This window comes from Ammospiza caudacuta, chromosome 37 (assembly GCF_027887145.1).
Source record: "Ammospiza caudacuta isolate bAmmCau1 chromosome 37, bAmmCau1.pri, whole genome shotgun sequence".
Lineage (NCBI taxonomy): Eukaryota > Metazoa > Chordata > Aves > Passeriformes > Passerellidae > Ammospiza > Ammospiza caudacuta.
The window spans coordinates 1063132-1086295 of record NC_080629.1 but is presented as its reverse complement, the minus strand read 5'-3'; the positions used below and the strand labels follow the sequence as shown (position 1 = coordinate 1086295).

The 23164-nt window shown below is 59.8% G+C and overlaps 1 protein-coding gene across 1 annotated transcript; it reads right to left on the bottom strand.

Annotated features, from left to right (window-relative positions):
• Positions 1–350: 350 nt before the first annotated feature.
• LOC131570682 (histone-lysine N-methyltransferase SETD1A-like) lies at positions 351–22317 on the bottom strand. The gene is given in 20 exon segments (XM_058823053.1): positions 351–1043; positions 1459–1596; positions 1923–2042; positions 2289–2399; positions 3050–3243; positions 4031–5032; positions 5671–5883; positions 7112–7265; positions 8674–8793; positions 8795–8947; positions 10268–10411; positions 11296–11688; positions 11761–12007; positions 13149–13799; positions 14645–14847; positions 15194–15297; positions 17988–18258; positions 18815–18913; positions 20238–20393; positions 22111–22317. Coding segments are annotated over 19 exon segments (4629 nt in total). The 5' UTR covers positions 20376–20393; positions 22111–22317; the 3' UTR covers positions 351–869.
• Positions 22318–23164: the final 847 nt, after the last annotated feature.

Below are 23164 nucleotides of genomic sequence, written 5' to 3'. Positions count from 1 at the left end.
GCTCATTGGCCACTTTATAAAAAGGGGGGCTCGGGGGCCCCCCCGTATCAACATATGTACAGGGGAGGGGGAGGGGCATGTACAGGTATTTACACCCCCCGGGGGTATTTACAGAGCTGGGGGGGGCAGGAGCTGGCGGGGGAGGGGCGGACCCCCCTCGCACCCCCCCCCCTCCCCCCTTGGCAGGGTCCCAGCCCCTCCCCCCCACTCCAGACACACCCCCCCGAGTTTCTACAAGAAACAGCCAAAAAAAAAAGGAGGAAAAAGGAAAAAGAGCCTTTTTCTGGGGGGGCAGTGGTGACGTCACCACAATGACGTCACGGCGGTGTCGTGGTGATGTCATCACGGGCAATGCGCGGTGCGGGGGGGGGGGAGGAGGGGCAGCGGCGACGTCCCGGCCGTCGGGGGAGGGGTCGATGGTGACGGTGACCCCCCAGGGCGTGGCCACGGCAATGACGTCATTGATGGTGGCCAAAGGTCACCCACAGTGGCCAAAGGTCACCCAGGTGTCCCCTCTGCCAAAGGGCAGCTCCCGGCGTCTTTGGGTCAGTGGTGGCCCCTCGGGACAACCCTGGTGGCCAAACTGTGACGGAAGGGCAATGGTGGCACCCAAACACCGACCGTGGTGGCCAAAGGTCAACCCTGGTGGCCAAGAGTCAACCATGGTAATCAAAGCCCAATGGTGGCACCCAAACACCAACCCTGGTGGCCGAAAGTCAACCATGGTGATCAAAGATCAGCTGTGCCACCCAAGCACTGACCCTGGTGGCCAAACCCCAACGGTGGCCGCCCCTGGTGCCCAGCCCCGGCCCGGGCCAGCAGCCAGCCCCAGTTTAGCCCGGTTTGGGCCAGTCTGGGCCACATCCGGGCTAGTTGAGCGTGCCGCGGCAGCTCTCGGTGCGGCACAGGCACGGGATCTTGGTGTCCTCGATGGGGAACTTGTAGTCGTAGGTGATCTCCTCGTTGACGCCGATGGGCTGCTTGGAGTAGATGACGATCTTCTTCTGCGCCTCGATGGTGATCACCTTGGCGTAGCAGTTGGGCTGGGGGGGCACGGCGGGGTCAGCCCAGGCCCCAGACACGGCCTGGACCTAAAACACCCCCGAAATGCCCCAAAAACTCCTCCAGGTACCCTCATTGCCCCTAAAACACCCTCCAGGTGCCCTCAATGCTCCTGAAACCCCTCCAGGTGCCCTCAATGGTCCTGAAACCCCTCCAGGTGCCCTCACCGTGCAGCAGCGGTTGATGAACGATAACTAACACCATTAAACCTAGTTTAGCCCTGGTTTAGCCCAGTTTAAGCCCAGTTTAGCCCCAGTTTATCCTGGTCTAGCCCGGTTTATCTCACCGTGCAGCAGTGGTTGATGAATGATAACTAACATTATTACTAAATCATTAAACCATCATTAGCCCTGGTTTAGCCCGGTTTAAGCCCAGTTTAGCCCCGGTTTATCTCACCGTGCAGCAGTGGTTGATGAAGCGCGCCAGGTTGCCGCACTTGGTGGCGTCGATGATGGTGTCGTGGTCCACGCGGAACAGGTAACTGCTGCCGATGCCCTCCTGCGCGTAGCGCTTCTCACGCATGTCCGCCACCACCTGGGGACACCGAGGGGACATTGGGGACACCACAGGGACACCCTGAGGGGCTCTGGGGACACTGGGGCGGTTTGGGGACATTGGGTGACACCGAGAGGACCCTGGGTGACACGCGCCTATCAGATGTTCTGCCCCACATACTCAATGACCAATGTCTCATTTGGGGACACCGGAGCGGTTTAGGGACACCGAGGTGACACTGGGTGACACACACCCGTCGGATGTTCTGCCCCACGTCCTCAATAACCAATGTCTCATTTGGGGACACGGGGGCGGTTTGGGGACACCGAGGCAGTTTGGGGACACCGGGCGACGGTGGCACGCACCTGGCGGATGTTCTGCCCCACGTACTCGATCACCATCTCGTCGGCCGCGATCGGCTCCATGGCGAACAGGCCCCACTCGTGGATGCGGCTGCGGCCGAAGCGGAGCCGCTTCTTGCGGAACTGCGGGGACACGGACGCGTCACCAGGGCGGGGATGGGACACAGGGACAGAGGAACGCGTCACCAGGGTGGGACAGGGGGACACGGACGCGTCACCAGGGTGGGGATGGGACACAGGGACAGAGGAATGTGTCACCGGGGTGGGACAGGGGGACACGGGGACACAGGGACGTGTCACCAGGGTGGGGATAGGACACAGGGACGTGGTGACACCAGGGGTGACACCGGGGGTGACCCGAGGCCCCACCTTGAGCTGGTTGAGCTTCAGCAGGTCGCTGTCCGGCAGCGCGGCCGAGCCGATGGCGCTGAGCAGGCGCCGCTGCTCCGAGCGCCGCTCCGACAGCACGCGGTTGGGACCCTGCGGGGACAGGGGTGACGTGGTGGGGACACCGAGGGGACAGGGACAGCATGGAGGGGACAGCAGGGACACCGAGGGGACAGGGATGGCACTGAGCAGGCGCCGCTGCTCCGAGCACCGCTCTGACAGCACGCGGTTGGGACCCTGCGGGGACAGGGATGGCATGGAGGGGACATCAAGGGGACAGGGACAGCATGGAGGGGACAGCAGGGACACCAAGGGGACAGGGACAGCAGGGACACCGAGGGGACAGGGATGGCGCTGAGCAGGCGCCGCTGCTCCGAGCGCCGCTCCGACAGGACGCGGTTGGGACCCTGCGGGGACAGGGGTGACATGGAGGGGACACCGAGGGGACAGGGACAGCATGGAGGGGACACCGGGGACACCGAGGGGACAGGGATGGTGCTGAGCAGGCGCCGCTGCTGCGAGCACCGCTCCGACAGGACGCGGTTGGGACCCTGCAGGGACAGGGATGGCATGGAGGGGACACCGAGGGGACAGCGGGGGCTCACCTGCGTGTCAGGTGCGTCGGGGTCGGGCCGCGGGGCGGGGCAGGGCCGCAGGTAGCACGGCGGCTGATGGGGTACCGGGGACACCGAGGGGACGCCCAGGGGACACCAAAGGACACCGAGGGGACAGCGGGGGCTCACCTGCGTGTCAGGTGCGTCGGGGTCGGGCCGCGGGGCGGGGCAGGGCCGCAGGTAGCGCGCCTTCTCGCGGCGGCTGATGGGGTACCAGCCCTCGCTGCGCGCGCTGCCCGTGCGGTGCTCGCGGCTCTCGGGCCAGCGCCGGCGCCGGCGGCCGCTGCGGCTGCTGCGGCACCGCGGGCTGCTCCAGCGCGTCAGTGCGGGCACGTCAAGGAGAACCGGGACAGGAGGGAGAAACGGGATAACAGGGATAACCGGGAGAACTGGGACACCAAGGACAACCGGGACACACCGGGATAAATGGGACAAGTGGGACAACCGGGACACACCAGGATAACCGGGACACACCAGGAGAAACGGGATAACTGGGGTACCTGGGACACACCGGGAGAAACGGGATAACTGGGACACACCAGGACACCAAGGACAACCGGGACACACCGGGATAAACAGGAGAACCGGGACAAGGAGGATAACCAGGAGAACAGGGACAACCAGGACAAGCAGGATAACCGGGATAACCGGGACACGCTGGGAGAACCGGGACAAGCGGGACGCAGGGACAACCAGGACAAGGACACCAAGGACAAGCAGGACACCTGGAAAGGACAGCGAGGGCAAGGGAGAGCGGGACAAGGGACAGCGGGACAAGCGGGTCAAGCAGGACAACGGACACTGAGACAAGGACACCCAGGACAGAGACACAGGAACAAGGACAACCAGGACACCGGGACAAGGACGCCGGGACAAGGACAACTGGGACAAGGACACCGGGACAGGGACAACTGGGACAAGAACACCAGGGCACACCAGGAGAGCGGGGGACAGAACTCAGCACCCTCAGTACTCACTGCCACCAACCCAAGGGGACTGTCCCATCGCCTGTCCCTGTGTCCCCCCATGTCCCCAACACCCATCTCCATGTCCCCCCATGTCCCCAGCTGCCGCCCTGTGTCCCCCCGTGTCCCCAGCACCCAAGGATATCAGTGTGTGGCACCCAGTGGGTGTCGTTGAGCCAGTGCGCGGCCCCGTCCTGCTGCAGCAGCCGCTCGTACGTGAGCCGCAGGAACCGCGCGTCCTCGGCGTCCAGCCCAGCGCTCCAGATGTCGTACAGGATCGTCATCTGCTCGAACTCGCTGCGCGGCGCGAACGCCACCGCGGGCGCCGGGGACACGGTGACGTTGCCGCCGTCGCCGCCGCCATTGCGGGGGCGCAGCCAGCGCCGCCCGCCATCGCTGTCACTGCTGTCGCTGTCGCTGCTGCTGTCGCTGCTGCTGTCGCTGTCCCCCTCCTCATCCTCGCTGTCGCTCGACGACGATGGCGGCGGGGCCGCCCGGTGCCGTTTGCGCCGCGCCGATGGCGCCGATGATGGCGGCGCCGTCACCCCTCCCGTGGTGGCCTCGGTGGCGCCGGGCGGGGGCAGCTCGGCCACCACCTCCTCGGGCGCCTCCAGCACCTCCTCGAGGCACGGGGCGTGGCCGGGCGTGGCCGGCGGGGGCGGGGCTCTGTGGGGCGCGGCCCGGGCCAGGGGCACGGCGTAGTTGTGCTCCAGCAGCACGGGGGGGTCCCGGTTTGGGGGTGCCGGGGGTCCCTCGGGGGCGTCGCTGTCCCCATCGCTGTCCCCGTCGCCGTCCCCGTCGCCGCGGGTGAGGGCGATGGCGGCCAGCACCGCCAGGTCCCCGCCCCCCGATTGCTGGGCCCCGCCCCGCTGTGGGTGTGGCGGGTGTGACGGGTGGGCGTGGCCGGCCCCACCCCGCGCCAGCTCCAGCAGCGAGGACGCCCCCAGGTGCTCGGCAGGGGCGCGGCCGGGTGGGGCGGGGCGCCGGGGTGGGGCGGGGCGCCGGGGTGGGGGGGCGATCCCGGCCCCGCCCCCAGCCCCGCAGAGGGCGGGGTCGTCGTTGCTGCCAGCCCCGCCCCAGCTCTTGACGAGGGAGGCGTGGTCGGCCGGCAGATTGGACACCGGCCGGGGAGGGGGCGGGGCCGCCGGCGGGGGGCGGGGCGGGTCCCTGCGGCGGGGCGGGGCTGGGGGAGGGGGCGGGGCTGGCGGCGGGAGGGGCTTGGGGAGGACAGGGCCGGCGCAGGGGGCGGGGCCGGTGCTGGGGGCGGGGCCGGCGGCGGGAGGGGGCGGGGCTGGCTCCTCGGGCTTGCGGCGCTTCTTGGGGGGGGGCAGGAGGGGGATGGGCGAGGAGGGGCGGGGCGGGGGGGGGCGGGGCTGCAGAGAGAGAGAGGGGGGGAGGGGTCAGTCGGGGGGGCACCCCGGAAATGAGGGGAGACCCCCCCCAAAATCTGGGGAGACCCCGAAATTCAGATAAACACCCCAAAATACGTGCAGACCCCAAAATCCGGGGAGGCCCCCCCAAAATCAGTGGAGAAACCCCAAAATTCAGAGAAACCCTCCCCAAAATGTGGGGAGACCCCCCCCAAAATGACGAGAGACCCTGAAATTCAAGGGGACCCCAAAATCCCAGGACTTCTCCCCAAGATACGTGTGGGGACGGCAGGGGGTCAGTGCAGGGAGACCTCATAATCCCCGAATATGCCCCCAAAACATGAGTGTGTGAGGAGACCCCAAAATCCCCGGATTTCCCCCCAAATCGCGACTGTGGGGGGCAGGGGGCGCTCACTGGGTTTGGGCTCGGGGGGCCGGGCGGGCTCCGGGCGCTCTTCGGCCTCGTCCTCGGAGGATGACGATGACGATGACGACGATGACGAAGATGACGATGAGGATGATGATGATGAAGATGGGGGCGCCGAGGAGGAGCTGCTGCCCCGCCCCCCCTCGTACAGCGACAGCTTGGAGGAGCCTTCGCTGCCCTCGGCCTCCTCCTCCTCCTCCTCTGTGGGGACAATGGGGCGACACCGGGGCTCGGTCACCCGTGCTGGGTCTGCCCGGTGTCACCAGAGACCCACAAAACGTCACCAAGGTCCCCAAATTTCCTCAAGCCCCCCCAAATGTCCCCAATGTCCCCCTCAGTGTCCCCCCAATGTCCCCAAATTTTCCCAAACCCCCCAAATGTCCCCCACTGTCGTCCCCAATGTCCCCCTCAGTGTCCCCCCAATGTCCCCAAATTTTCCCAAACCCCCCAAATGTCCCCAACGTCCCCGCAATGTCCCCAAATGTCCCTCAATGTCCCCCAAATGTCCCCAACCCCTTTGATGTCCCAAACGTCCCCAAATATCCCTGATTTTTCCCTAAATTTCCGCATTTTGTCCCCAAATTTGGTACCGCATCCCCTCCTGGGGGGGGTCCCCAATGGCCCCGTTTGTCCTAAATGTCCCCAAAATCTCCCATTTTGTCCCCATTTCAGTACTGTGTCCCCTCCTGGGGGGGGGGTCCCCAATGTCCCCGTTTGTCCCCAATGTCCCAAAATCTCCTGTTTTGTCCCCATTTCAGTACCGTGTCCCCTCCTGGGGGGGGTCCCCAATGTCCCCGTGTGTCCCCAATGTCCCCAAAATCTCCCGTTTTGTCCCCGTTCCGGTACCGTGTCCCCTCCTGGGGGGGGGGGTCCCCAATGTCCCTGTTTGTCCCCAAATGTCCCCAAAATCTCCCATTTTGTCCCCATTCCGGTACCGTGTCCCCTCCTGGGGGGGTCCCCACTGTCCCCAATATCCCCAATCCCTTTGATGTCCCCAAAATCTCCCGTTTTGTCCCCATTTCAGTACCGAGTCCCCTCCTGGGGGGGGTCCCCAATGTCCCAAAATCTCCTGTTTTGTCCCCATTCCGGTACCGTGTCCCCTCCTGGGGGGGGTCCCCAATGTCCCCGTTTGTCCCCAAAATCTCCCGTTTTGTCCCCATTCCGGTACCGTGTCCCCTCCTGGGGGGTCCCCAATGTCCCCGTGTGTCCCCAATGTCCCCAAAATCGCCCATTTTGTCCCCATTCCGGTACCGTGTCCCCTCCTGGGGGGGGTCCCCACTGTCCCCAATATCCCCAATCCCTTTGATGTCCCCAAAATCTCCCGTTTTGTCCCCATTCCGGTACCGTGTCCCCTCCTGGGGGGGTCCCCAATGTCCCCGTGTGTCCCCCAATGTCCCCAAAATCGCCCATTTTGTCCCCATTCCGGTACCGTGTCCCCTCCTGGGGGGGGGTCCCCTCCTCTCGCCCTCCCTGCGGGTGCCCCCCGGGGGGGGGAGGGGCGCCTCGCCCTTCCTCCCCCTCCTCCTCCTCCTCCTCCTCTGCGCCGCCGCTTCGGCCTCGCGCTCCTCCTCCTCCTCCTCCTCCTGGGGGCACCAAAGGGGGCGTCAGACAGGGGGATTGGGGGGAACTGGGGGGGATTGGGGGAAATTTGGGGGTTTTGGGGGGGATTTTGGGAAGTTTGGGGGGATTGAGGGGAAATTTGGAGGGAAATTCGGGGGATTTGGGGGGACCTGTGGGGGAGTTTGGGGGGAATTTGGGGGGGACTTGGGGGGAACTGGGGGGAAATTGGGGGATTTGGGGAGAAATTGGGGGGGATTGGGGGAGTCCTGGGTGGATTTGGGCAAGTTTAGGGGGGATTTGGGGGGAATTTGGGGGGGACTTGGGGGGAACTGGGGGGAAACTGGGGGATTTGGGGGAGTCCTGGGTGGATTTGGGCAAGTTTAGGAGGGATTTGGGGGGAAATCTGGGGGAACTGGGGGGAGTTTGGGGGGTGCTGGTGGGATTTGGGAGAAATTTGGGGGAAATTGGGGGAGTCCTGGGGGGATTTGGGGGCACAGGGGGGAATCTGGGGGGAAATTCTGGGGGATTGGGGGAGTTTGGGAGCATTTGGGGGGTAAACTGGGGGGTTTGGGGGAGACTTTGGGGGGTCCTGGGGGAATTGGGGGAGTTTGGGGGGGATTCGGGGGGATTGGGGGAGTTTCAGGGGGATTTGGGGGGGAATTTGGGGGGGGGAGTTGGGGGCACGGGGGGGTCAGGGGGGTCCCAGGGGGAAATAGGGGGGGATTTGGGGGTTTGGGGGGGATTGGGGGGAAACTTGGGGGGATTTGGGGGGGAATTGGGGGGAAATTGGGGGATACTTGGGGGGACTGGGGGAGTCCTGGGTGGATTTGGGGGAGTTTTGGGGGGAATTGGGGGAACTGTGGAGTTTGGGGGGGATTTGGGGGGACGGGGGTCTGGGGGGTCCTGGGGGGGGAATTGGGGGAGTTTTGGGGGGATTGGGGGAGAAACCGGGGGGATCTGGGGGGAAATTGGGGACTTTGGGGGAGAAATTGGGGGCATTTGGGGGGAGAATTTGGGGAGAACTGGGAGGACTGGGGGGATTTAGGGGGGTCCTGGGGGGTTTTTGGGGGTGTCAGTAATTTGGGGAGGGGTCATTTTGTGGGGAGGGGGTCCCACCTTTGCCGAGGGTGACTCCTCAGAGGGTCGGCGTTTTTTGGGGGGATTTTGGTCTCAAAAGATCGGGATTTTTTGGGGTGATTTCAGGGGATTTTGGGGTTTTTTTGGGGGGGGGGGTTAATTTGGGGAGGGGTCCCACGTTGGCCGAGGATGACTCCTCAGAGGGTCGCAGTTTTGGGGGGAGCTCAGGGGTTTTTTGGGGGGTTTCGGGGTCCCAGTGGATCGCAGTTTTTTGGGGATTTCTGGGGGGATTTCAGGGGTTTTTGGGGAGTTTTTGGGGGTCAGTTTTTGGGTTAATTTGGGGAGGGGTCCCACCTTGGCCGAGGACGACTCCTCGGATGCCTCCTCGCCCTCGCTGTCCAGCCGGAAAAGCTTCCGGCGCTTCCCGGGGCCCTCGGGGCGCGGCAGCTCCTTCTCTGCATTTTGGGGTGAATTCGGGGGGTTTCGGGGTTTTTTTCGAGGGGTTTGGTGTTTTTTGGGGTTTTTGGGGAGGGGTCTCACCATCCTCATCCTCCTCGGGGGGGGTCGGGGGCCGGGGTCTCTTCTCCTCCCCCCCCTCGCCCAGCTCCGATGGCTCTTTCCGCTTCACCTGGGGGGAAACCGCGAGAAAATGGGAAAAAAGGGACAAAAACAGGCAAAAAGAGAGAAAATGGTAAAAAAGACAGTAAAATAAGCAAAAGTAGAGAAAAACAGGGAAAAAAGAGAGAAAAGAAAATAGAGAAAAATGAGAGAAAGCAAAAAAAATGGCAAAAAACAAAGTAAAATAATAAAAAATACAAAAAATAGGAAAAAAAAGAAAAACTGCAAAAAAGAAATAAAATTTTTTAAAAGTAGCATAATGAAAAAACAACCCAAGAAAGAAAAGACTCCTTGTAACCCCAAAAACCCTCCCAAAAGGGGACACCCTCCCTTAAACCCCAAAAAAGGACACCCAGCACCCCAAAATTCCCCCCAGGACGCCCCAAATGCCCCCAGTTTCACCCCAAAAGCCCCAATTTTGCCCAAATCTCCCCGATTTCAGCCCAAACCTTGAGGGAGGGCAGCCTGAGCACCCCCCTGGGCCCCGTGCCCCCCAAAAGCCACAATTTGCCCCAATTTCAGCCCCAATTTTGCCCAATTTCAGCCCAAACGCCTCAATTTTGCCCAATTTCACCCCAAACACCCCAATTTCCCCCAAAAGCCCCAATTTCACCCATTTTCACCCCAAACCTTGAATGAGGGCAGCCTGAGGGGCCCGCTCAGCCCCGCGCCCACTCCACAAACGACAGCAGCACCCCCCAAAGCCCCAATTTCAGCACCAATTTTGCCCAAATCTCCCCAATTTCAGCACAAAACCCCAAATCCCCCATAATGCCCCAATTTTGCCCGTTTTTGCCCGATTTCCCCCCAAACCTCGAATGAGGGCAGACTCAGTGCCCCCGGTGCCCGGCGCCCCCGCCCCGTGCCCACTCCACGAGCGACAGCAGCGCCCCCCAAAGCCCCACATCCCCCCAATTCCAGCCCCAATTTTGCCCGGTTTCACCCCAAAGCCCAAATTTTGCCTGGTTTTGCCCAAATCTCGCGGTTTTCGCCCCAAACCTTGAAGGAGGGCAGCCTGAGTGCCCCGCGCAGCCCCGCGCCCCCTCCACGAGGGAGAGCAGCGCCAGGGGCGGCTCCTTCGGCCCCCAAAGCCCCAAATCCCCCCAATTTCACCCCAAAGCCCCCGTTTTTGCCCAAATCTCGCGGTTTTGGCCCCAAACCTTGAAGGAGGGCAGCCTGAGGGCCCCGCGCAGCCCCGCGCCCCCTCCACGAGGGAGAGCAGCGCCGGGGGCGGCTCCTTTGGCCCCCAAAGCCCCAAATCCCCCCAGTTTCACCCCAAAGCCCAAATTTTGCCCGTTTTTGCCCAAATCTCGCGGTTTTGGCCCCAAACCTTGAAGGAGGGCAGCCTCAGCGCCCCGCGCAGCCCCGCGCCCCCGCCCCGCGCCCACTCCACGAGCGACAGCAGCGCCGGGGGCGGCTCCTTCGGCCTCGCCCGCTCCGGGGGCTCCTCCCGGCCCCGCCCCGACTGGAACGGCTGAAACGGCGGCAGAAATCGGGGGAAATTGGGGAAAATTGGGCATTTCGGGGGAAATCGGGAGGGTTTGGGGGAATTTGGGCGGTCAGGGGCAAAACGGGGGATTAGGGAAATTGGGGAATTTGGGGGGGGTCCATGGGGGGGGTTTGGGTCGGCTTTGGGGCGATTTGGGGGCACATTTTGGGGTGAGTTTAGGGACACGTTTTGGGTCACTTTAGGCCGATTTTGGCCCCTCTCTGACCTTGACCTGCCCCTCCTTGTGCATTTTGGGGCAGTTTTAGTGAGCTTTGGCGCAGGCTTGGGGACAATTTTGGGACACATTTTGGGGCAGTTTTAGGGTGTTTTAGGGCAAGTTTCAGGGCAGATTCTGCTCCCACCTTGACCTGCTCCTCCTTGTGCATTTTGGGGCGGTTTGGGGCAGTTCTGGGGCGGTTCTGAGGCAGTTTTGGGGCAGGTTTCGGGGCAGTTTTGGGGTGTTTCAGGGCAGGCCCTGCTCCCACCTTGACCTGCTCCTCCTTGTGCATTTTGGGGCGGTTTTGGGCCAGTTTTGGGGCGGTTCTGAGGCGGTTTTGGGGCAGGTTTTGGGGCAGTTTTGGGGCGGTTTTGAGGCGGTTTTGGGGCAGGTTTTGGGGCAGTTTTGGGGTGTTTCAGGGCACGCCCTGCTCCCACCTTGACCTGCTCCTCCTTGCCCATTTTGAGGCGGTTTTGGGGCGGTTTTTGGGCGGTTTTGGGGCAGTTTTGGGGCGGTTTTGGGGAGGTTTCAGGGCAGGTTTTGGGGCAATTTTGGGACAGGTTTTGGGGCAGGTTTCAGGGCAGGTTTTGGGGCAGTTTTGGGGTGTTTCAGGGCAGGTTTTGGGGTGTTCCAGGGCAGGTTGTGCTCCCACCTTGACCTGCTCCTCCTTGCGCTCCCACCAGGCGTCGAAGGCGCGGAAGGCCACGTTCTCCACCATCTTCCTGTTGAGGTCCCTCTGCATGGTGGCCTTCATCTCGTGCACCAGCGCCGCCAGCACGCCCTCCACGGGCCCCCCGCCCCAACCGGGGGCCGCGCCCACCCCGGGGGGCTCCGGGGGGCGGGGCAGGGGCGGCGGGGGCGGGGCCGGCTCCGTGCCCGGGGGTCGCTCCTCCCCGAATTGGGGGGAAAAAGGCGGGAAATGCGGGGGCGGGGCGAAAGGGGGCGGGGCGAAGGGAGGGACGCCCACCCCGAATGGAGGCGGGGCTTTGGATGCCCCGCCCCCTGCGGCCGAGGGGCGGAGCCTGCTCAGCAGCTGCGTCTGCAGCTGGAATGGGGGAGGGGGCACCACGCCGGCCCCGCCCCCCGCGGCCCCGCCCCCCGCGGCCCCGCCCCCCGCCCAGCGCGCCCCGCCCCCCCCCAGGCGCCCCAGGAGCTCGAACAGCGCCGGGGGGGGCGGGGAGGCCCCGAAATCGGGCGGGGGGAGGGGCCGCGGGGGGGGGAGGGGCACGGCCATGAGGGGGGGCGGGGGGGGCGGGAACGAGGGGGGAGGGGGCGGGGACGGGAAGGGGGAGGGGGGCAGCGGGGGGGGGCGGGGCCTCGGCGGCGTCGTCCGAGGAGATTTCCATGTCCTCCCCCGAGGAGAGCTGCGGAAACGGGGGAAAATCACCCAAAATTGGGTCGGGGAGCGGGGAGAGGAACAAAGAAACCCGAAAATCTCTGGATTGCACCCAAAAACGTCACAAGCACCCACTGAAATACCCCAAATCCACCCCAAAAACCTCAGCAATCCCCCCTAAACTTTCCCTTTTCCTTCATAGATGTCCCAAATCCCACCCAAAACCTCCCAAATAAGCCCAAAATGTCCCAAATCCCCCCCAGTTCCCCCAAACCTCCTCCAAACTCCAACTCCGGTACCCAAACGCCCCCCAACGCCCCCAAAATGACCCAAATCTCCCCCAAAACCTCTCAAATCCACCCAAAAGGCCCCAAATCCCTCCCAAAACACCCCCAGGCACCAACCCTGGTACCCAAATCCCCCCAAATCTCCCCCAAAACTCCAACTCCGGTACCCAAATCCCCCCAAACCATCCCTACCCTCCCCGAAATCCCCCCAAAACTGCTTCAACCCCCCCAAACCATCCCAAACCTCCCTGAAATCCCCCCGAAAATGTTTCAACCCCCCCCAAACCATCCCAAACCTCCCCAAAACCATCCCAAACCTCCCCGAAATCCCCCAAAACCATCCCAAACCTCCCCGAAATCCCCCAAAACCTTCCCAAACCTCCCCGAACTCCCTCAAAACCATCCCAAACCATCCCAAACTCCCCCCAAACCATCCTAAACTCCCCCAAAACTCCCACAAAACCATCCCAAACCTCCCCGAAATCCCCCCAAACCATCCCAAACCTCCCCAGACGCCCCCAAGCACGTCCCAAATTGCCCCAAAACGTCTCAAATTCGCCCCAAAACCACCCAAACCCCCTCCAAAGTGCCCCAGCCTCCCCCAAACCTGCCGCAGACCCCCCATCAATGGGTCAAACCCCCCCAAACCCCCCCCAAATACCCCCCCAGCCCCCCCAAAATCGCCCCCAAGCCCCCCCAGAAATACCCCCAAACCCCCTCACAGACCCCTCCCCCCCAATTTCCCCTCCCCCACTCACCCCGTCCGTCCCGTTCTCCCGGGGGGGGCTCCTCGCTGGGGGGGGCGGGGGCGGGGCTGGGGGCGGGGCCGCTCCCTCCTCCCCGCCCCCCCCTGCCCCTCCCGCCCCTCCCCCATCCTGGGGCGGCTCCTGGGGGGGCGGCTCCTCGCGCGGGGGGGCGGGGCCTCCCGCCAGCCCCTCCCCCTCCACGATCATCGGAGTCCCCTCCCCGCCTGCGGCGGAGTGGGCGGGGCTCGGCGGCGTGCGGGGCGGGGCGGGCGGAGGGGGCGTGGCCTCGCGGCGCGGCGGCTCCTCCCGCGGCTCCTCCTCCTCGCGCGGAGGGGGCGGGGCGAAGAAGGGGTGCGGCTGCCCGCCCTGCAGCAGCGCCTCGATGCGCATGTCCAGGCTGCTGTGCTGCGCGAAGGGGACGCTCTCGGGGGTGCCCTCGGGGGCCGGGGAGCCCCCCCGCGCCGGGGAGCCCCCCAGGGGCGGCGGAGGGGGCGGGGAAACCCCCCGGGGCGGCGGAGGGGGCGGGGCGAAGGGCCGGAAGGAGGAGGAGCCCGAGGGGGGCGGGGGAGGGGGCGGGCGGCGCGAGGGGAAGGGCGAGACCACGCCCACGCCGCCGGAAACCGCGCCCCCGACCCCGGCGGACACCACGCCCCCGCAGACGGAGGCCACGCCTGCCATCGCGGAAGCCGCGCCCACGGCGGCGGAGGCTCCGCCCCCAGCCAGGGTGGGGGGCGTGTCCGGGGGGCGGCGGGGGGAGGGGAAGGGGTCGGGAGGGGGGAAGGGCAGCCTGGAAAGGGAGAGAATGGGGGGGGGGAGGGGTTAGAGAATGGGCAAAAAGGGGGAAACTGCCCCAAAAATGGGGAGAGACCCCAAAATTAGGGAAAGCCCCCAAAAAGATCAGGGAAACTCCCCAAAAAAATCGAGATAAAACGCCAAAAAATGAGGAAAAAAACCCCAAAATGGGAAAAGGACCCCAAAGTTGGGGAAACAGCCCAAAAAATTGGGGAGAGACCCCAAAAACTGAGAACCCCCCGCAAAGATTGGGGAGATTCCTCAAAAAGGGTAAAACCCCCAAAAATAGGAGAAGGATCCCAAAAATGGGGAACCTCCCCCCCAAAGACCAGGGAAACTGCCCAAAAATCAGAGAAAAACCCCAAAATTGGGGAAAAGCATCCCAAAAATCGGGAAACAGCCCCAAAAATTGGGGAGAGCCCCCAAAAACAGGGATACTTGCCAAAAAATAGCAAATAACCACAAAAAATGGGGAGCAAACTCAAGAACTGGGGAACGACTCCAGAAAATGGGGAAATCTCCAAAAATTAGGAATGATCCCCAAAACACCAGGAGAAATCCCCCAAAAATGGGAAAACCCCCTAAAAAGGGGAAGGCACCCCCAAAACAGGCAGAAACTTCCCCAAAATGGGGGAAGCACCCCAAAATTTGACTTCTCCCCCTCCCCCCAATTACCCACCCGGCCCCCTCCCAAAATTCAGGATTCCTTCCCCCCCCCCCCAACAATTTCATTTCCCCCCCAAAATTTCCCCCCCAAATTCGGGTTCCCCCCCAAATTCCCTGGCTTTGCCCCCAAACCCCGTTTTTCCCAAAATCCCCGTTTTTGCCCCCAAACCTCACCTGCCCCCGTAGGGGGAGGGGCTCCCGTCGGCGAAGGCCCCGAAGGGGGCGGGGCCGGGCGGAGGGGGCGGGGCCGCGAACGGGCCGGCGCCGAAGGCCCCGCCCCCCTCCGGGGCGGTGCCGTTGTTGCCGGAGGGGGCGGGGCCTGGCGGAGGGGGCGGGGCGAAGGCGCCCTCGGCCGAGGGGCGGCGCCGGGGGAGGGGCTCCAGGGGGGGGGGGCGGCTGCACAAAAATGGGGAAAAAAGGGGGAAAAAGGGGGGGGTCAGGGACACCAAAATACAACAGGGGACCCCAAAACCTCACCCTGTGACCCTAAAATACAACAGGGACCCCAAAAAGCCCCCCAAATTCCCCCAAGGGACCCCAAAAGTCCACCCTGGGACCCCAAAATACACGAGAGACCCCAAAAATTCGCCGTGAAACCCCAAAATCCAACAGGGACCCCAAAATACACACAGGGACCTCCATAGTGAAACAGGGACACCAAACCCACCCCAAACTCCCCCAAACCCCCCCAGTTTTACCCAAAATCCCCCAGTCCCCCCTCACCGTGTCCCCCCGGTCCCCCGAGGCTTTGCTGCCCCCCGTGGGCACCGTCTGGGGCGTGTAGGAGCCGCTGACAATGAGATCGTACAGCTTCATCCTCTGCTGGCCTGGAAAACACAAAAACACCAAAATTAACCCCAAAAATAACACCCAGAACAGCTCACACAGCTCCATTCTCTGCTGGCCTGAAACGGACCAAAAAAACCCAAAAAAACCCCAAAATTCAGCCCCAAAACAGAGTCTGGGGCGTGTAGGAGCCACTGACAATGAGATCACAGAGTTTCATCCTCTGCTGGCCTGGAAAATACCAAAAATCAAAAAATAAACCCCAAAATCAGCCCCAAAACAGAGTCTGGGGCATGTAGGAGGCGCGGACAATGAGATAATAGAGCTTCATCCTCTGCTGGTGTAAAATGGACCAAAATCACCAAAATTAACCCCAAAATAATGTCCCGGGTCAGCTCGTACAGCTCCATCCTCTGCTGGCCTGAAATGGACCCAAAATAGCAAAATTAACCCCAAAACAGCGACTGGGGAATAGCCTGCAGTCAGCTCATACAGCTTCATCCTCTGCTGGCCTGAAAAAAACCCAAAACCACGTAAATCAACCCCAAAACACAGCCCCAGGTATGGCCTGAGGGGTGCAGGATTAGCTCGTACAGCTCCATTCCCCTGGTGTAAAATTGACCAAAACCACGTAAATTAACCCCAAAATCCTGCCCAGAACAGTGCCCAGGATGAGCTCGTACAGCTCCATCCCCTGCTGGTCTAAAATGGACCAAAACCACATAAATTAACCCCAAAATTACACCCAGAACAGCTCGTACAGCTCCATCCCCTGCTGGTCTAAAATGGACCAAAACCACATAAATTAACCCCAAAAATCACACCCAGAACAGCTCGTACAGCTCCATCCCCTGCTGGTCTAAAATAGACCCAAATCACATCAAATAACCCCAAAAATCACACCCAGAACAGCTCGTACAGCTCCATCCTCTGCTGCCCTGAAAAACCCCAAAAAACCAAAATTCAGCCCCAAAATCACACCCAGAACTGAGCCCGGGGTCGGCTCGTACAGCTTCATCCTCTGAAATGAACCAAAAACCCAAAAATCAGCCCCAAAATCACACCCAGGGCACAGACACACCAAGGTCTGGAATTTGGGGTAATTCCACCCCGGAAATCTGGGATTTGGGGCAGTTCCACCCCAAAAATTTGAGATTTGGGGCAGTTCCTCCCCAAAAATCCTTCATTGGGCCCCAAAATCTGGGACGTGGGGCACGGACACCCCAAAAACCCAATAAACCCCCTATAGCTGACCCCAAATCTCCAATAACTGACCCCAAATCTCCAACAACTGACCCCAAATCCCCCGTAACTGATCCCAAACCCCAAAAATCCCCAGTAACTGACCCCAAATCTCCAATAACTGACCCCAAATCTCCTATAACTGACACCAAACTCCACAAATCCCCCATAAATCCCCAATAACTGATCACAAACCAAATAAATCTCCTGTAACTGACCCCAAACCCCACAGACGCCCCACAAACACCCCACAAATTCCCAATAACTGACCCCAAATCCCCTAAAACCGATCCCAAATCTCCTATAACTGACACCAAATCCCCCGTAATTGATCCCAAACCCCAAAAATCCCCAATAACTGACCCCATAAATCCCCTATAATTGATCACAAATCCAATAAACCCCGTATAACTGACCCCAAATCCCCTGTAACTGATCTGAAATCCCCAATAACTGATCCCCAATCCCCTAACACTGACCCCAAATGCCCCACAACTGACCCCAAACCCCATAAATTCTCCGTAACTGACCCCAAACCCCACAAACCCCCCCAAATCCCCAATAACTGACCCCAAACCCCACAAATCCCCTACAACTGACTCCGAACCCCATAAATCCCCTATAACTAACCCCAAATCTCCTACAACTGACTGGAAACCCGTAAATCCCTGATAACTGACCCCAAACGCCCCAAAACTGACCCCAAAACTCACCCCTGACATCGAGCTGTGCGTGGACGGCCGTCCCCATGACGGTGGCGCTGGGCAGGTGCGGCACACACCCCACAAACACCCCATAAATCCATATAAAACCCCCACCAATCCACATAAAACCCCAATAAATCCATGTAAATCCCCCATAAATCACTATACAGCCCCAATAAATCGATACAAATCCCCCATAAATCGATACAAAACCCCCATAAATCGATATAAATCGACAAAAACCTCACCCCTGACATCGAGCTGTGCGTGGACGGCCGTCCCCATGACAGTGGCGCTGGGCAGGTGTTGCACACACCCCACAAACACCCCATAAATCCATACAAAACCCCCACAAATCCACATAAAACCCCAATAAATCGATGTAAATCCCCCATAAATCCATATAAAACCCCAATAAATCAATACAAATCCCCCATAAATCAATATAAAACCCCAATAAATCGATATAAACCTCACCCCTGACATCGAGCTGCGCGTGGATGGCCGTCCCCATGACGGTGGCGTTGTGCAGGTGCCGCACGGTGTGGCACACACCCCATAAATCGGTATAAATCCCCCATAAATCCACATAAACCCCCAATAAATCGATATAAATCGATATAAACCTCACCCCTGACATCGAGCTGTGCGTGGATGGCCGTCCCCATGACGGTGGCGTTGTGCAGGTGCCGCACGGTGTGGCACACACCCCATAAATCGGTATAAATCCCCCATAAATCCACATAAACCCCCAATAAATCGATATAAATCGATATAAACCTCACCCCTGACATCGAGCTGTGCGTGGATGGCCGTCCCCATGACGGTGGCGTTGTGCAGGTGCCGCACGGTGTCGCGGGCGCCCCGCGAGGAGCCGAAGGTGACGCGGGCCAGCCCCAGGTGCTTGCGCGTTTTGGGGTGCAGCAGCACCTCCACCTCCTCCACCTCGCCGAACTTGCGGCACATCTCCCGCAGGAACCCCTCGCGGATGTTGTCGTTGAGGCGCGCGAAGGTCACCTCCTTCAGCGGCACCTGCCCCACGTAGAACTCGTCCAGCTATGGGGCCAAAACCAGGAGAAATTAACCCAAAATGTGTCAGTGAAATATGGCTGAAATCCCAAATGCATCCCAAATCCCATTAGTGAGATATACCCAAAATCCCAAAACCTGCCAGTGAAACAGGGACAAAACCCTAAATCTACCCCAAACCCTATTAATGAAACGTGGCCAAAACCCCACATTTATGTTAGTGAAATACGGCCAAAACCCCAAATTTCCATTAGTGAAATGTGGCCAAAACCCCAAATTTCTGTTAGTGAAATATGGCCAAAACCCCAAATTTCTGTTAGTGAAATATGGCCAAAACCCCAAATTTCTGTTAGTGAAAAGTGGCCAAAACCCCAAATTTCTGTTAGTGAAATACGGCCAAACCCCCAAATTTCTGTTAGTGAAATATGGCCAAAACCCCGAATCCACCCCAAAACCCAAATCCACCCCAATTCTCCAAAACCCCAAATCCTCACCTTGAACTTGAGAATCCAGCCCCAAAACCCCCCAAAAACCCCAAAACCTCCCAAAACCCCCCAGAAACCCCAAAATCTCCGTTTCTCACCTTGAACTTGGGCACGGGCAGGGACAGGTCCCGGTGCTTGGCCCAGATCCTGCGGGGCCGCGGGTCCTGCACGGGCCCGGCCGGGGGGAACCCCGAATCCTGCGCCCCAAAAACACAGTTAGCACCCCAAAACACCCCAAAATCACCCAAAACCACACAAAATCCTCCCCAAAATGGCACAAAAACACCCCAAACAGCACAAACCCACCCAAAACCCACTCAAAATTCCCCAAAACCACCCAAAACCGCAGGTCCTGCACGGGGCCGGCCGGGGGGAACCCCGAATCCTGCACCCCAAAATATCCAAAAACAGAGTTAGCACCCCAAGAACAACATCAGCACCCCAAAAACAGAGTCAGAACCCCAAAAACTGCACAAAACCACCTAAAACCCACTCAAAATGGGACAAAACCACCCAAAACCGCGGGTCCTGCACGGGGCCAGCCGGGGGGAACCCCGAATCCTGCACCCCAAAATATCCAAAAACAGGGTTAGCACCCCAAAAACAGAGTCAGAACCCAAAAATGGCATAAATCCACCCAAACCCTGAGTCCTGCACCCCAAATCAGCCTGAGATGTCCCAAAACAGCACAAAACCACCCAAAACAGCACAAAACCACCCAAAACCCCGAGTCAGCTTGCGGGTGGTTTTGGGCCAATTTTAACTGAGATTTTGGGGCACTTTTGGGGCTTTTCAGGAGAGTTTTATACGAAATTTTGGGGCAGTTTTGGGTGAGATTTTGGGGCACTTTAGGGGCCGTTTTGGATGAGATTTTGGGGCCATTTTCGGGGAGTTTTGGGCAAGATTTTGGGGCAGTTTTGGGGCACTTTCAGCTGAAATTTCAGGGCAGTTTTGGGGCACTTTCAGCTGAAATTTCAGGGCAGTTTTGGGGCAGTTTGGGGTGAAATTTGGGGGCAGTTTTGGGGTGACATTTCAGGACAGTTTTGGGGCTGGGTCTGAGTGAGATTTCAGAGCAGTTTTGGGGCAGTTTTGATGACATTTAAAGGCAGTTTTTGGGGCAATTTCAGGGCACTTTTGGGGTTATTTTAGCTGACATTATGGGACAGTTTTGGGGTAATTTTGGGGCAGTCTGGGGTGACATTTCAGGGCAGCTTTGGGGCAGTTTGGGGTGAGATTTCAGAGCACTTTTGGGGCAGTTTTGGGGCAATTTTGGTGACATTTCAGTGCAATTTCGGGGCAGTTTTTGCTGATATTCCAGAGCAGTTCTGGGGTCATTTTAGCTGACGTTATGGGGCAGTTTTGGGGTAATTTCGGGGCAGTTTGGGGTGACATTTCAGGGCCAGTTTTTAGAGACGTTTCAGGGCACTTTTGGGGAAATTTCAGGACAGTTTCCGGAGATATTTCAGGGCAGTTTTGGGGCGGCTTTGTACGAAACTCCGGGGCAGTTTTGGGGCGACTCACGGGCACGCTGAAGTGCACGCCATCGTATCTGTAGAGCTTCTGTCCCCCCCGGCGCAGGGCGGGGTCCAGCAGCAGCTTGTAACTGCGCCAGGGGACGCTGGGGGTCCTGGGGGCGTCACCCCCCGGCTCGGGCTCCATGCCCCCGCCTCATTGACCCTGAAATGACAACAAATCCCAGCTAAATACGCCCAAAATCGGCAAAAACGTACCCAAAACCACCCAAAATCTGCATAAACCCACCCAAAATCTGCATAAACCCACCCAAAACCTGCATGAACCCACCCAAAATCTGCATAAACCCACCCAAAATCTATATAAATACACCCCAGAATGGACACGGGGGGTCCTGGGGCTCCATGCCCCCGCCACATTGACCCTGCAGAGACACAAAAACAGCACTAAATGTACCCAAAATCGGCAAAAATCCACCAAAAACCTGCATAAATCCACTCAAATCTGGTCAAAATCTGCATAAATCCACTCAGAATCTGCATAAATCCACCAAAAATCCGCACAAATCCACCCAAAACCTACAGAAACCCATTCAAAGTCTGCATAAATCCCCCCAAATCCGGTCAAAATCTGCATAAATCTAGCCAAAATCTGCACAAATCCACCCAAAATCCCCCCCAGAATGGACACTGGGGGTCTGTGCCCCCACCTCATTGACCCTAAAGGAGAGACGCAAACCCACCCAAAATCTGCACAAATCCACCCAAAATCTGCACAAATCCACCTAAAATCTGCACAAATCCACTCAAACCCACCCAAAATCTGCATAAATCCACCCAAGCAAGCACAAAATCTGCATAAATACACCTAAACCCATCCAAAATCTGCACAAACCCACCCAAGATCCCCCTAAATAAACAAAAGTCCAAATTCTGTATAAATCCACCCAAAACCCAGTCAAAACCTACACAAACCCACCCAAAATCTGCATAAATCCCACAAAATTTGCTCGAATCCACCCAAAATCCATCCAGAATCCGCATAAATTGACCCAAAATCTGCATAAATGCGCCCAAAATCGACACAAACACACCCCACACCCACCCAAAATCCACCTAAACACGAATTCATCCAGATTCTGTATAAGCCCACCCAAAATCTGCACAAATCCGCCCAAAATCCCCCCATATCCCACCCCAAACCTGCACAAACCCTCCCCAAATTTATCCTCGTATCCCCCTCGAATTCTGCCCAAAATTTCCCCCAAAACCCAGCCCCGATTCCTCCCCAAATCCCCTGAAATTTTCTCTCAATTCCCACTCAAATCCCGCCAGAATTTGTCCCCAAATCCTGCCCCAATTCTGCTCCCGATCCACACTAAAATTCCTTCAATTCCTCCCCAAAATCTCCCCCTGAAATCTACCCAAATCCCACCCCAATTTCCCAAAAAAATCCCACCCCAAATTCCCCCAATTCCTCCCGAAATCCCCTCAAAATCCCCCCGAAAATGCCAAATCTCCCTCAATTCCCCCCAAATCCCCTCAAACCCCAATTCCCCCCAAATTCCCCTGAAATTCCCCAAACTCCCGCCCAAATTCACTTAAACCCCCCCAAATCCCCAAAAACTCCCCTCAAACCCCAATTCCTCCCCAAATTCCCCTGAAATTCCCCAAATTTCCCCCCAAATTCCCTTAAATTCCCCTCACACCCCCATCACCCCCAAATCCCCTCAGTTCCCCCTCAACCCCCCCAATTCCCCTGAAATTCCCCAAATTTCCCCCCAAATTCACTTAAGCCCCCCCAATCCCCCCTCAAACCCCAATTCCTCCCCAAATCCCCCCAATTTCCCCCGAACCCCCCCCCTCAAACCCCGAATTTCCCAAATTTCCCCCAAATTCCCCTCACGCCGCCCCCCCCTCACCTGCGGCCGCCGCCGCCGCCCCCTCCGCGGGCCGGGGGAGGCGCGGGGGGGGTTCCGCCGCCCGGCGAGGCCCCGCGGGCGTTTTCGGGGCGGCTCCTGACGGTTCCGGGCGCTTTCCCGGCGCTTTCGGGGCAATTTTCGGCGTTTTTGGGGCGATTTTCGGCGCTTTTGGGGCTCCCGGAGCCGCCGCCGGCCGCGGCTGAGGGGAGGGGGGCGGAGCCTGCGCCGGAAGTCGCGCCCGCGCGGCTCTCGCGAGAGCGCCAACGGCCGCGCCCGCACTTTCCACACGCGCGCCCCCCCCTTTCCCTTCACTCTCCCCGGGGCGAAAAACGCCCGGAATTGCCCCAAAACAGCGACAAAAAACACGGAGGGAATTTCTGCGGGTGGGGGGTTTAGCGTGGAGGGCGGAAAGCGGAGAGCGGAGCGGCGGCCGTGCCGAATCTGCCGCCGGCGACACTTTAGCTACATCGCCTTTCCTGGCCCTTGGCCTCATTTTGGCCCGTTCCGAGCCCGTTTATCCGCGTTTTTCAGCTTTTAACGCTTTTTTGGTGCCGTTTCGGGATTATTTCGGTTTTTATTTCCGAGGGTTCTTTTCGCCTTCCCCTTCCCGTGGCGAATCTGCGGCCGGCGGCCGTGAGAGAGGGGAGGCGGGGCCTCGCTCCGCGCACGCGCGGCGGCGGCTCCGCCCCTCGCGGTGTCCGGGCCGCGTTCCGGTCCCGGTTCGGTTTTACCGAATTTCACCGAATCCCGAGGCCGCCGCTGCTCTCCTTTTCCCCGAAGTTTTTAGGTTAAAAAAGCGGAAATCGGGAGTGGGGGGGCGGCTCCTGGGAAAATCGCGGCGCGGCGCCTTTAAGAGGAGGCGGTGACGGCGGCGGCGGTCTCGTGACGTCACTTCCCGCGCGCCGCGTCGCCGCCCGCTGACGTCACTGCGAGCGCCGGGAGCCGCGCCGCCGCCGCCGGGTCCGGAGCTCGCTCGCGGCTCATTTGCATATGCAAATGAGGGGGGCTAACGAGGGCCCGCGGGGCTTAATCGGGGCCGTTAATTGCGGCACGG